General features: G+C 37.7%; 2 protein-coding genes across 2 annotated transcripts in view; both read right to left on the reverse strand.

The window, feature by feature from the left end:
* gpc5c (glypican 5c) overlaps nt 1–15,550 on the reverse strand; it is a 98,177-nt gene that overhangs the window by 59,298 nt on the left and 23,329 nt on the right. Inside the window, exon 3 of the mRNA XM_053330010.1 lies at nt 15,531–15,550. This exon is cut by the window's right edge and continues 684 nt beyond it. Within this exon, the coding sequence (XP_053185985.1) occupies nt 15,531–15,550 (20 nt within the window). The remainder of the gene's footprint in view (nt 1–15,530) is intronic.
* rc3h1b (ring finger and CCCH-type domains 1b) overlaps nt 1–15,550 on the reverse strand; it is a 251,292-nt gene that overhangs the window by 34,810 nt on the left and 200,932 nt on the right. The window lies entirely within an intron of this gene.

The following is a 15,550-nucleotide window of genomic DNA, read 5'->3' on the forward strand; positions in this document are numbered from 1 at the left end:
GTATCCGGGAGCCCTACAGTAAGAAGCAGTGGGAATTGTTCTCTTAGACTTCATACTTAGTAATATTTTCATACATACAGTAAAGCAAGGCTTTTGCCAGAACAGATGCTCTTATTGCTTGTTTCACTTACTTTTTTTGACATTTACTTTGCTGCTCTGAATAAGGGCTGAATGATTTATTATCGATTTTGGAGTCATGAAATGAAGGAATGCAACTTTTTGAGTGTTGTTTTTGGGTGATCTGTAGACAGTAGGGAGTTTTGATAGCTAGCACACCCAAAGCAAAATAAGCTACAATAAACACAAAATTAATCAGACTTCATATAGTCAATGCCAATCAATCCCCCTGTTAGTAAAAACATCAAGGCAATTTGCGTGAGCCATACAGCCACATCAATGTGAGTATTTAGGACAGCTTTTGAGGGGGGGGGGGCACCACATGTTGGAAAGATTTTGGATAAGTAAGCTCGGAAGCAGCTGAAATATGTGTTAACAATCACAAAATGTGTTTTGCCAGGCTACTAAAAATATCCTTTCCCCCTCAGGGTGAGGCACATCAGTCAACTCATGTGCCTTATATATGGAGTTTACATTGAGATTTTCATATAACAGCTTGCTATTCCTGAACAGTGGGATTGTCGTCTAAGAGATGCCTTCTAATGGCATATTTAACTACCTGAACATCTTTCATCTTCACTGTGCTGTCTGCACTTCACTCTTGTTTCTGCGTTCTTCCGTTCTGGTCTTAAATTTTCTCTCAAGGCAGACGCTGGGCACGGGGAAGGTTGTTTTATTGCATTAACCTTAACCCCCTCTGGGTACATAAAACATGTTCACATGTGGTAGAACAGCTCACAGCCACACATGCACATTGCCACACAAGTACATGCAAACATGCCACACACACATTACACTGTGGCAGTGAGAAAAGATAGAACATAGCAACTGTAGGCATTGTGGCCTGTCTACACTGAGGCAAATGGTCTTTGCATGTGCTGCATTGCTTTTGCAGAAACTACTGCTTACAGTAAGTCATTTGCATGCTGTCTGCACAACATGATGTGTTCAGACATTTATTATAACATTTTTAAATTTCCAACCTGTGAAATGGATTGTTTTTGAAACAAAGTTCGCCAATTGAGAGTATTTGAGCAAGGGTAATGGCAAACAAGGATACTCCGAAATGTACAGTTTAGTTGACATTTTAACTTTCAACATTGCTAAGCCCATGTGTTAGATACACTGACAAGCACACTATTGTTTGTAGAAACGAAAGAAAACTACCCAGTAAAACACTGTTAATTCCAAGAAGTAGAAAAGCTACAGCTAAATGTCAAGGTTAATTCATTTTAACATGTACATTTGTTTAAAACTGTATAAACTAAATGTGTAAATACATACTAAGTATTTGGGCAGTGTAGCAGATATTGTGAAAGTGAACCACATTGCCTACATATGTATAAAAAAATGTATAAAAATTCTGTGCCTAAAATCCAAAACACATAGCGTGTGTGTCTATATATATATATATACATATATATATATATATATATGTACATACACTACCGGTCAAAAGTTTTAGAACACCCCGATTTTTCCAGTTTTGTATTGAAAAAACAGCCCCAGACCATCATGCTTCCTCCTCTATATTTGACAGTTAATATCACACACTGAGGAACCATCCTTTCGCCTTTTCAACAGTGTACAAAACTCCTGCGTGATCAACAGAATATTTTAAATTTTGATTCATCAGTCCATAACACCTTCTTCCAGTCTTCAGTAGTCCGTTGGTGGTGTTTCACGGCCCAGGCAAGCCTCTTCTTCTTATTCTGACATCTTAGCAATGGCTTTCTTGCTGCATGCGACCTGTCAAACCTGCAACTCCAAGTCTTCTCTTCACAGTTGAAACTGAGACTTGCTTACTACGACCACTATTAAGCTGTGCTTGAAGCTGTTGTCCTGTCCCCCCAGTTTCTGAGTGCTTTTTGATGATGAAGGAAACTGTACTCACTGACACCTTGACTTTCTACACAATTTCTCTGTAGGAAAGACCTACATTTTTAAGTGTTTTTGTAGAATCTTCAGTTTTGGGTAACCTTACCTTTTTTTTAACCTCTGGCAGTTCACCACTTACCTTTATACCATTTCAAGCTATTCATTGGATTTGAACTGCCTGAATTTCAATAGAACACTGGAAAAATGGGGGTGTTCTAAAACTTTTGAACGGTAGTGTATATATATTCTCATTCTCATTTGGGCCATTGTTATAGTCTGTTAAGATACAATGCCTTCAATGTGGCCAAGTTTGACAGAGTAAGATAATCAATCTATCAAGGTCAGTACTGAGCTTTGAATTTATGTTGCTCAACCAATGAGCCACTGCATATCTCCCAAAAGTCAGTTTTTATTTTGAGACTCGACTTTTTTGATTTGAACTTTTAGCAGATATTCAGTAAACCATTGATACCATACAACCAAAAAGGAAAGATCAGAGTTATGTTATCATGTATCTCCAGTGGTGAGAAGCTGAAAATTACAACAGGATCTAACCCTGTCATTAAGAACTTTTCAAAGGAGGCAGACTAAAGTTTTAAATCCTTTGCCATTTCTCACCCACCTTTGTGTGACACTTTGCTATTCTCTGAGACAAAAATGTAAACATCCTGGTAAAATATGAACATCAAGAGGAGGTCACTTAAAGTTCTGTTTGCACTACCCCCTTATTTTTACAATCAAAGTGCATTGAGGAGGTTCAGAATGTTCTACTTTTGAAGACACCAGAAGAGATCAGCCAAAGGCCCACATTTCAAAACAATAACAATGACACAAATCATTTATATGCCTAACTAAACATACAACAGTGTAAACAGAACACAGAGTCATCTTAGCGAAAATAAACAGCATCCTCATTTTGGATCCTCTTGAGAAATAGAGACATGTTCTCATAGGTTGGATCTTGTGACTGCATAATCCTGCAGGCCAATCAGATGACAGGATGAATAACGGCAACGGCTAGAACATGGCCATAAATCAATTATCCCCTGACCTGACGATGGCGTGAGAATGAAAATCCCATTTGGGCACAGCACGAGTGCTTGGTTTTATGTATGTATATGTGTACATGTGTGTGTGACCACCTGTTCGTCCTTGTTATACCTTCACAATTTCAGCTATTTTGTGGAGCATTCCTTATATGATTGCCTGAGGACAGGGGCTGATGGTGGGGGCAGATTGGTGGGATGCATGTTGTCCACATGGGAATACTTTAGGGAGCTACATGGCATGTATTCTATGTTCATTTGAGCTAACCAATTAAATTTGATGTCTACTGCTCCAGGCAGGATAGATAAGTGTTTTTGCAACTACATAACTAAGTACATGTGTTTTATATATTTGAGTTTACTGTTTTACACATAAACAGAGTAGGCAACACTACACTCAAACTAAATACTTTATATCTTACATAGGTGTGGATATGATCAGTTTCTATGTGTTTTGCTCCAAATTTGTACATATGTGTGTATCTGTGCATTATGAGCATACACAACACAACACCCAAAGGAAAGAGTGTAAGAAAAGCACAGATGGAGAAACAGCTTTAAGCTGGTCCAGCCCAGGGCCATCCCTCCTCTAGGGGAGTATTGTCTTACAGATAGCAGTGGTGGTCTTGTCTTCCTAGTTTATTTATCAAGGGATTACCCAGTAAAGCTAAGGGAACTTTCTCAGCCCCCTCTCACCCCAAGCTCACAGTGCTGTGGGATGATGATGATGCCTTGTTCGGTCATTAATAAAACCACTTCTTTCACTTTTCCACAACTATATAACTTTAGTATTTTATGTTACATACTAAATGTTAATAAACAAGTAGTCTGGTCATCTACTGCTAATTGAGAATTGTTTTTCAGCTGTGCCAAAGTGAACAACAGTGAAACACTTTCTAGTAAAACTCAGAAATCCTTACTCATTGTACAACAAATGTACACAGATCTCTCATCTACAGTAGGATAGCTTTATTTTCACAAAGGCCAAGTGTGTTGGAATAAAAAAAGCAGCCACATACTGAGATTTGTTTATATTAACACTTCCTGACCCTAGCTAAAACAATATCCACTTTTCAGCTAAGCTTGAAGGATTGTATTCATTTATCATAGTTATGTATCAGAGGGCTGAATGGCCTAAATGGAACACAGAATTACAAATCACTGGTTCAGTGCCTCTACTTGTATTATTTATAATGAATCACTAGAGGCTTTTTTGTCTCACTGGTGTAAATTTACCTAAGAGCAAGTGCAAGTGAAGGTAAAAATGGAGATAACAAAAACAAAGAGCTAGAGAGCACAGTTCAAACCAGGCTTCTTTCTAACCTCCACACCTCTAGCCAATCACAGAGTCAAGTGGCCCCCAAAATTCCAACATTGTACAGACGTGGGGAGAGGAAGTTTCTGAAGCTATTCATCCCTCCGCCAAGTAATTTTGATGATGCATACGTGCAGGTGTGCATGCATGTGCATGTGCTGTTATGACTTTGCTATTGCAATATACTCAAAACTGCAAATTGTCTCAATTTTCATTCATGTCTGAAGAATGTTCTTGGGTGCACTGCACATCTATTATCCAAACCGCAGTCATTGTCATCTAGTTATTATAAGTTACTAGATGCCCATAAACCATTTCCTTGTCATACTCAATAAATATCACTGCAAAAATAAGGAAATAAAATTACTTTCCCATAAGTGACAGCAATATACTGCTCTCAAAGATAGAAATCAAATGCACCAATGGTCCTCTCCTTTAATTTCGTCACTAACCAGATAAATAAAAGCCTGTTATTTTAGCCTATGTACTATGATAGACCTACTTTGGTCATTAGTCATTAGAAAGTGGCTTAAAAAACTTTTGTATCTGAATGTTAAAGCTGATTAGATCAGCAACTTTCCTTTATGCATGATAAACCATATGCCCTATGACAGCACTTTGCAGGTATTAAGACACTGGCACATGCAGTTTTAACCATCCACCACCATGCTGAAGAAAAATCTAAGTTAATGAAAGAGTAACAGAAATATAGAGAGCAAAGGCAATATGCTTTATTTTGTTGTTTACTAATTGTGGTTTCTAAGCAGAAAAAGAAGTGGAAAAATGTAATTGGTAGCCAACTATCATGAGTTTCGGCAAGGTAAAGAGAACACCAGGCCAAATGCCACTGGTTCACACACTGGGCGGGCTCTCTATTCCACCACACATGGCAACATGGTTATTTATGATGTCTTTGCCAAAGAAAACTCAAGGCATCACTTTTATTTCAAATGACTGGTGTTTTTGCCATTTTGATGCATGATAATTGTGTTTAAACAACTAACAATTACTATGCCTAATTGCAATACATGAAAAAATGTGTAGAAGGAGGGTTTCCATTTCTGTTTTTACTGAGTGCATTTTCCATCTAGTTAAAATCAAATAAAAAATACATCAACAATGTTATACCTCGTGTTTCACAAGCACTATACTATACAAGATGAGGAGTCTCTCACTTCTATCTGCTTGTGTACTATCCCAATGACCAAAAAATGATATAATTACCTGACTTATTGAGGATCTGAATTCTGTGTCCAACAGTTTGAGACCACATCATAATGCCCTCCATAACTAATATATATAACTATATATATATATATATATATATATATAAATATATATATATATATATATATATATATATATATATATATATAGCAAGAAATCCAGCCAGATAAATACGTTTTTCACTTTATTTACACATTAGAGAGACTCCTTGAATTTTGCTGGGACTACAAGTGTTGTGGAGTAGGCCTTGAAATTAAAGAAGCAAGCAGGCTTGTGACTGGAAACTTGCCAGTTCAAACCCTAAACCATCTGGGAAATTCTGGGTGGGTATGGGGAATTAGAAAGTCTCTCTCCTCCTTCAACAACAATGATGGGTTGTGTTTTACATTTAACACAGACTGATGTAGGCTTAAAGATGTTGAGTTTAATCAGAGATTGGCCTAAGACAGCAGTCAAATCAGATCTAAGGCAGTAGATTTTTTATTTTTATGAATGAGATAGACAATAGAGTTTACAGACAGAGATAGAGTTTACTTCCTTAAAAAAAAGTCACATTGCTAGGTCTCCAAAGTTATTTTTATGTGGATCTGGATGGGACAGGCATATATTTGACAAATGCTGATACATAGTGTGAGTGTTACACTGTACATGATGTAGATTGAAGGGATTTTTCTGTGTTTTATCTGAAATTACATGTCTCAGGATATGTTTGCTGGTTTAGATTCATATATTATTTCATAAAATGAAAAGGTGCAGATTGTGTTCAGTGATTAGACCTGGTCATTCATGGTTGGTTAGGGTACCAGAAATGTACACAGCCTCTACATGCAGGTAACATGTAAATAATGCAAATGGAAAGTCAATGAGAATCCTTTTTCTTGGTAGACAGCAACTGCTCTGGCTGCCCATTGACTCCAATGTTAACCTTACCACGCACTACGCTAACACGCTTTGAGTATGAGTTCATTATAGAGCCAAGGGTGGGAGGACCCAGAGATACAGTAAGGGGCTTAATTGTGGATACAGAAGCATGACTGAAAATTGCATCACCATAATCCACAACTGACATAAGAAATTGCTTTGATGAGCCTCTTTCTACCACACAATGGGAATGTGTCTCTGTTTCTTTAAAAGAAACCACAATTATGATGCAATTTACCTACAAGGTTATGCACATGATATTTGAATGTTAATTTCTTGTCCAACAAAATGCCAAGGTATTTATATTCTGTCACTCTGTTCTATCAACATTCATTCATACTGGATATATACAGTTCATTATAAGCAATATTTCAGATTCTAAAGAACATCATGAATTGTGTTTGCATTTAGAACTAGTCCGATATTAATGAATACATATTGAAGGACATTAATTGTCCTGGTGGATAATGTACCAAATGCATTAATCTCAAAAAAGAGGAAATATGCTTTCAGATTCAGATCAGATTTAGCTAATGGCTAATTTCCATCTGTAGTCTCTGGGCAGGTCATATGATTAGAAATTCTCATTATGTAACAACTGAGGTTATCCTTTTAACCTGTATTGTGAGTGTATGTGATTTTTCTTTCATTTCCTGGCAGTGGCAAAGTGTGGGATGACACCTGGGAGCCCACACAACAATATATTTTAATTAATGCCATCGATTTCCAGCCTCAGACATTTCTGATGAAATAAACAGCTCATCAGTGACATTCTTAATAACCTCCTTGTGGGAACTTGTAGACTTTGGGCCCAGGTAGATGTTGGGTTGAAGTTAGGCTTATTAAATACTGCAAAACAGTGGTGGTAGTAGTAGTTGGAAGAGTATATCATGTGAGTGTGGCAGTGGACTCAAATTTACTGCAGACGATCGTAAGTAAATGTCTGAAAGTAGGTTAGACTGTGAGCTTGTCCAGTTAAAAGACATTAACTTATTGCCACAACTAGTATTTGTAACCGCAAATGATGTTTAACTGTTGCTCTAAACAACTAAAATAATGCCATCCTTAATTATTTTTTCATGTGTGTGTAGTAAGACTTTGTTTTTGGTCTGGAAAACCAATGTGTCTCTCATTAGAACTGTAAAGAACAGATTAATGATTACTTCATAAAAAACATTATGTATTCTGGATATGACAATTTGTCGTGTGTGTGTGTGTGTGTGTGTGTGTGTGTGTGTGTGTGTGTGTGTGTGTGTGTGTGTGTGTGTGTGTGTGAATTCCTCACTGCCAGCTTTTTAAGTTTCCCTTCTTTCTAAACCACTTTGTCTTAATCTTTCTCTTTAGTCTTCACGCTGCAGTCTCTGTCAATCACTAAACCCCCCCTGCCCTCCCGCCCCCTCTTTTTCTCTCTTACTTACCCAAATGACGTCAGTGCTAATTAAAGAGAGACTCAGTCCCTCATATATCACCGGGAAAAGTCCTTGAGATTCCAATCAGTAAAGAGAACACTGAGTTTCTCTCTCTACATTGGGAGTTGTTTACCCTGATTAAATCACTCGCAGATGATCTAAAAATGAGAGGCTCTTGGTTTTTTTTTGTAAATATGGGTGTTACTTTGGAGTTTGTTGACAACATTTGTCCATCTCTGTAAACAAATTTATGAGAATTACAGACACAAAATATGGCAAGACATCTCAGAGGATTCAAGTGGTGTTTTACCACAGAAATGGTGGACAAGGGAACATGAGAAGGAGACAGAATAAGGTCATGTCAGTTCATCATGTCTGTGTCTACGATATGGTGGAACATACGTGTGCAAGCAAAGAAAATAAGCTTGTGGATAGAAACATATCCATTTGAAGCCTTGCAATGAACCAGCAATACCACTGAAATCCTAACACAGATGCAGTTCAGTAGGCATATGTGTTAACTTCACAGTAGCAGCTGCATGATATTTGATGCCAGCTAGCTGAAGAATAAGTTAAAACTTTGCACTTGCCAGCTCCGTTATAGAGATTCGGGGAAACGAGGACTTGCGAAAAATGACGTATATCGGGAATGCTTAGTACAGCTTTCCAAATAAAACATGATTGCTACATGAATCATCTCAAACACTTTTCTCTGAGTCAGATGGAAAGTGAACATAGAAACTAGCTGCCTGGAACAACCAATATGGTTAACTGCATAGGGATCTGCAACCAGGGCAACTTGCCAGCTGACCTAACAACCCTACAAATTAATTTGCGCACAGCAGTTTGTATACATGTATGAGGCTGACTTTTACTGCAGTCATGCTGTCTTCTAAGGAAACACAGCAAGCAGAATATTTCTCTATGATGAAATGCTCAGGAAAAACCTGATGAGCAATCCTAGAAAGGTGTTATTATAAAAAAGTTGTTGTGTGATATAAAAGCAATTCACAGTGAACAGCTACGGTATAGACTGGAACACTAGGGTGGAGGTATACACTCCCAAAACACCAACAGATTGGGGATAGTGTACAAAATACTTGTGGTTAGATGAGGGTTGTTGTTGAAATGTAGTCACCATAAACAGCAACATTAACATATTTGTCTTCCTGTCAACTGTCTTTTTTTGTCATCACTGTCCTGTCACTTTATATTCTGTGTGAAACAGTCAATCGCAGACCTCAGACTCTGAGGGAAAGACCCAGTTTATTTAGTCTCCCTTCTGTGAACATTTCACTCTTAAAATGAAGTACATATTTGAGAAATTACATTATTTCTGAAATTATATGATTTTAGTAATCCAAGTTATGGGGGTAAATGAATATACTATGGACCATTGCTTGATGTTCAGATCCAAATAAAATGCCCCAGAATCAATTATATGATGACTGCTCACTGTTTGAAGTGCATTACCATACAGAGGAGAAATGCAGGGATATTTTTGTGGTGTTGAGAGCTGTTGCATATCATCAGTATATTAAAGCAAGGCAAACACTAAAAGAGGGAAAAGAAGAGTAGAGGAAAAGATGTGTGAGGCTGGCTGAGGGGAGAGGCTGCACCCACCATCATTAGTCTAATGGACTGCTGAGCAAGTCAGTCAGTCAGCTTGAGGGTTAGATGCAGTGCCAATGGTGCACACAACTTAGAGAGATGGGTTAAGCGTATAGATTGGCCATGAGAATATTTTGCGTCAGCTACTATTCTGCAAACTGTCTCAAATAATAGATATAGGAACCATTTACAGGTCTTGATGTAATTAAGACTATGTAAAAATTAGTACAGCTCTGATTACAATGTATCTACAACTGCAGTGATTTTATATCATTAGATATTATATCATACGTATACTTGTTAATTCATCTGGAGACAACTCATTCAATTCCTTTCACACAAAGACTTTCAGCATTTTGAATTTCTCAGCATAGGGCATTGTTTTTATTCTTTTTTGTGCAAAATGTTCTTAAATAATTTGTTAATCAGGACATCATGTAATCATACATACTAAAGGTTACATTATGGCTACAAAGTTTCCCTGCACTCCTCCCCCATAACAGAACATGACATGGGCATTCCTGGGTAATGAATAAATATTTATGACAGTGATGCTACAATTTGTAGTCTGGTACTGTGATAATGTACTAAAAATAATGATGAAACATACTGGAATAAAAAGTTCTCCATTTCCAAACACAGTACAGCAGTGTTTCTACTGGCTGACCGGGCACATCCGCTGAGTCAGAGTTCAACAAAGGGGGGGTCATATAAAACTATGGAATGCATACTTTCATTTTTCCGTTGTGCAAGCTTCAATAGATGTGAATGGGAAACAGAGCAAATATTTGTAGGACAGAAGTGTAATGTGATCATATACCTTCACACCAGATAGTAAATCATGGTATGCATGAATACTTGAGTTATTAAATGAGTATGTAGTATCCAATAACTACAAAATGTATTGTTTCAATGTTCATCAAATTCATATTAAGCTCCATGTGTATACCAAGCAACCACTAATATTCATTGTCTTGCAGTTACAAGCTAAAATATATTTAAGGGAAAGCACAGAGATGGTTCATGTTGAATGAAAGAAGATGCTTGAAGCCATGAAAATAAAGATTGCAGAAAACTGGGCAAGGAAAGTAAAATATGAGAGTAGCGTGATAACAACAAAGTCTGTTTTCACACCGATTATGGTCTTCTTATTTTATTGTGGGCTAGAGAAAAAGAAACTGTGTTTGTAATGTAAGCCACTGCAGTCTATTGAGGTGCCGCCATGGTGCATGGAAACCTTCCAGTCATCCCACTGGCCCTTATTTCCATTATCTAAAGGCCCAGGCTGCTATTATCATTCCTCCATAAGACAGTAATGAGAAGCCGGGGTAAAACCAGCAAGCGGATAAGGTAGACCTGCATATAAACTGCTCTAATCTGGACCACTGGTACTATTTTCTCATAAGTAAACTAAACTACTGAGTGAGTGAATGAATGAATGAGAGAGTGAAAGAAAGTGTGAGGAGTATGATTCTATGTGTAAAGATTTATCACCTTCTGCAAGTCAAAATCATAAGATATAAAGTCAGCCCTCTTGGCTTACGAACCATATCATTTTTATAGCCATGTCAATAAACAGCAGTCTATGGTCTCTCAAGCACAGCTGAGTCTGGATGGAGAAACTCTGTATTCAACAGGGCTGCACTCACAGGGAGAAACCTCACTAAACATTGGAGCCACCATTTGCTCTGGGGCCCAATAGTAGCTACTTTTACTGGATATTTTCCAATTTTTCTCCTAATTGTCTACTCAACATAATCTAGCCTCAGCCTCCCCCAATATCCATAACCACTTCCCTTCGACCCACGTTCACGCTCCATCTCAATATGAGCAGGAATGTGTTAAAACAGAATCTATCCTGCTGCTGCCCCACATAACTATCAATAGCTGCCTTTCAGTTGCACGCGCCCTGCTTGTATTGTCACAGGGTGGGCCACACATCTAGGCTCCTTACAGGACTTCTAAAACCTGATACCTGTACAAAGTGTGGTAAGGTGTGTGTGTGTGTGTGTGTGTGTGTGTGTGTGTGTGTGTGTGTGTGTGTGTGTGTGTGTGTTATGACCCACGTTCTACCTTATGACGTACCGCTACATATAGTGCAGACTCTGTGTAGTCTGCAGCTCACTAAGTGAGAGAGAGAGCAACCACAAAATGGTTTGGGATAACATCCCAGTGTAAAACCACATAGTCACAATAATTCCTTTAATAACAACTCCATGTAATATTCAGACGCTGCAAAAAACAGAGTTACTTCTTTGTGCTTGACTTCACACATACAGCATAAGTTAGAAAAATCAACAGTAGATTAAGCAAGGTATTTGCACTTTATTTGCTTTTCAGTAAGATAGTAAATGCAGTATAGAGAATAAGTGCAATAAGAGAATGGGTGGTTAAGAATTGTGTCTTTAGGTATACTGAGGTGTAAGGCTGAAGGTGGCTATGCTGACACAGTAGTTGTGCATTGGAGACTTACTGTAACACACAGGCCACTGTGGCTTTATAAAAACACACTGTGATTTAAAAAGCCCATGGGTTCAAGGTAACACATGGCAACAGAGCTCCAAGCTGCACTGTATGTGTTTCTTTGTGTGTGTCTGTATCTGTGGGCACACATAAGCGAGTGAGTAAACTTAAGTGTTCATTTTTGCACTCTAGCTTGAGTGCATGTCTGTGTGAAGCATATAACAGCAAAGAAAATGGGAGCCACCACTGTCCGACTGGGGGCCACCTCCTTTTGTAGCACCAATTCTCTTGGCCCTTTGTTCCAGCTGGCTGGGTCTAGTTTGTATGGCCTAGCTGGAACTCTTTCAATTCTGTCCCACTTGTCCATGTGCTGGGCTCTCTTCTCTGGGCTCGCCTGCCACCCCATGAATACCAAGCAGGCATGCACACACATACATTCATACATACACACACAAAATACAAGCCTGGTCTCTTTCTGCATAGCTGTATTAGGTCAGTCTTTAAGCCTGGCAACCAGCACCCTTCTGTCTGTGCATGCATGTGCGTATAAAGTAGATGTCTATAGATTTGAGTGTGTGTGCATTTGGGTGGTGCCAACTGATATAGACTCATTTAGGCTTTGTGATCTTCCCACACAACCTTAAACAACCATTCCAGTGGTATCATATGTTTAAGCTCATTAACTACAAATTACTTTCATTTTATGTTACTGCCAAATATTTTCCACTAGAATTGCCGTACATGTTAAATGTGTTTTCCTAAAATTTAGACAGCCATTCATTCCAGCTAGTTAACTACAGTATGCAAATCCATTTTCAAAAAACATTGAACTTGCTTGAGAAAGGTAATCATTGGAGAGCACATCTTCAGTACACCTTGTGAAAGTTATTTCACCTGACTTTTGATGAAAAATGTGGAATTTGGCAAATTTGTTAGGCAGAGACGCAGTACAGTATGTTAAATATCTGATTACATGTATCAACAAAAACAAATTTCAAGGACTAACTATTTCTTTTTTTTTTATTACAAAACATTTACTAATCCCAGCAATAAGCAGAGGGTTGGTTGTTTTGTTGCTCTTTGATGAGTTGAATAGAGGATTCATATCAATTCTGGTTTTGTGCAGTCATTGGAGAGACTGGTCCCAGATCTGTTAGCTTGGCACAGGGGCTTAGATTTGTGGCTAGCCTCTACCAAAGGAGGAGGGATATACCCTCTGGTAAATCAGCAAATTGTTGATGGGTCAACTTGTGGACCCAAGAGGTTGCACATCATATAACTCCCACTTAAAGGATTTTTTATCTTTTGTCTTGATGCTTCCTCTTTTCATTAGAGAGTCGCCATCTTAAATACTTATAGTCCATACAATAAACACATCATGACACACCTGTCATGGTGCCATCAATCAAATAGTAGAAAACTTAAAATTTCATATTTACATATACATGGATTTGTATACATAGGCTAAATATATACATAAAGAAAATTACAGTATATACAACTTATGTATCTCCAATATTTTGTACTTTAGCAAAAGACTCAGGCTAAATAGCCATCATAAATTACTTTTACTAAATTACTGTCTTTTTATGTTTTTTGCATTTTAGGACCACAGTGTTAGCAGTTAGTATCTCCTCCTCTGTGTGGATGTTTTATTACCTCAATATACATGTAGTAAAATCCTGTGCTTCCTTTGAAAAATCTGTTCTACTCTACTGTCCATTTACAGTAGAGTAGAACAGATGGTAAAGTAGCCTTTAAGCCGTGGCTACTTTGTGATTGACAAGGAACTACTCGGAATCCACAAACTAATGGGTGACATCATGGTGGTTGTGATGGGTTTTTTCTTTGTTTTGTTTTGTTTTTTGCTTTGTTTTTCTTTTTTTATTCTATTTTTACAATCTATATTTATCTTATGTTTGTAGTACGGACTATGGGTATTGAAGATGATGACTCTATTTATGTATTTAGTCTCAGGAAGAGCCTTGTTCTCAAAATGTTGCAGCAGAAAATAAAATAAAACAGCATAGTGGGTATTAGGATGTGAATGTCTTTTTTAGTATTTTTTTATCCAACATGCAGACCCACCAGTATGGCCCTTTAAGTTAACACAGCCAACACATTATTTCTAACCATAGTAATCACTGGTCTATGAAAACAATTGGATTCAGTGGAAAATTGAAACTATGCATTAAGTCAAACAAAATAGCGAAGATGAAGTTTAATCCACTAACAGCCTGAACATTATGGCCTCTACAGTGTTGTCTTACAGTTTCCAGTCCAATTCTGGGAACAGTTCCAGTGTAGACTTGTCCACAAGTGGTCCCATTAAAGATATTAGGCAACAACTGCACCCTGCATAAGCCGATCAACATTTGAAGCATTGTTCCTCCATTAGATGCTCCCATATTCAACACAGGTCATACCACAGAAAACTATTGTTCAATTGAATAATTCAAGGTGTCAACAGGCCCGGGTATGAATCATTAAACCTCACATTTATAGCCCTTAATAGTCAACTAATGAGATGGAGAGAGGTAAGGATAATGATAAGCGGGACACAGACTGGGAGAATGAATAGAAATAACAGAGACAATTCTTATAACTCAGGATAGCCAATTCCTGTCACCTACTCAGTACCAAGGGCCACTAAAGGTTTACAGAAGCATGATGTCCAGAAATCTCCAACTCATGCCCAGGGACGACACATTCATAAGAACTCTTGTAGTTTCATTTGAAAGCAGTGGGTACGTTGGTGAAACCCAGAGTTGTTAAAAAAAGTTATTGACACATATGCATGCCTATAATAAGTTGGGTATTAAAATGGTATTTAAATGTGGAGATAAGGATCACACTGAATTTACTGACAAATCTGATTTTAGATTATAAATTACTTTTTATGCACAAATGTATGCAACATTAGGTGAACACTTTGAAGATTTGTGTTAAACTGCAAAATTAAGCACAATTACCAACTAAATTGATTTTTATGTTTATTTGTCATTTGTCTGGCAGTCGTTCATTAAACCGACCTCATACTTAGAACATCCAACTTATGACTGCATATAACATGAGGCATATGGTAGCACTCACAGCAGGCAAGTATATCCAATCCCATTTCCCCATTGCTAATGTTCATCACATTAAATGAAGAATTTGTAATATTTTCTTGCAGTCACAACCTAACTAAAATGTGATTTTTAGCTGCCATTTTGGAAAATGACTCCACGTGTCTATCAGTTCAGGCTGCATTTCTTTCGAGGAGACATAAGATTTCTTTCTTTTTCTTTCTTTTTCTTTTTTTTAGTATGAACAATATTTTTGTCTGAATAGTTTCAACACTAATGTAGTGTGCAGGGTTCTTTGTTGCATTGGTGGAAAAAATAGCTCATAACCCACAAGAAGCCTGCAAAACCTTTCCAATCAATACATTACACACTGCCAAGGTACATGTATAAAACAAAGACGTTAAACAAAAAGGTTTGGAGGCTTTTGCATGTGCCATTAAAGCTCCTGATCTATGTTTCCCCAGTGTGTACTCACTGTGGCTGTGATGAGTGGAC

This window comes from Scomber japonicus, chromosome 12 (assembly GCF_027409825.1).
Source record: "Scomber japonicus isolate fScoJap1 chromosome 12, fScoJap1.pri, whole genome shotgun sequence".
Taxonomy (NCBI): domain Eukaryota; kingdom Metazoa; phylum Chordata; class Actinopteri; order Scombriformes; family Scombridae; genus Scomber; species Scomber japonicus.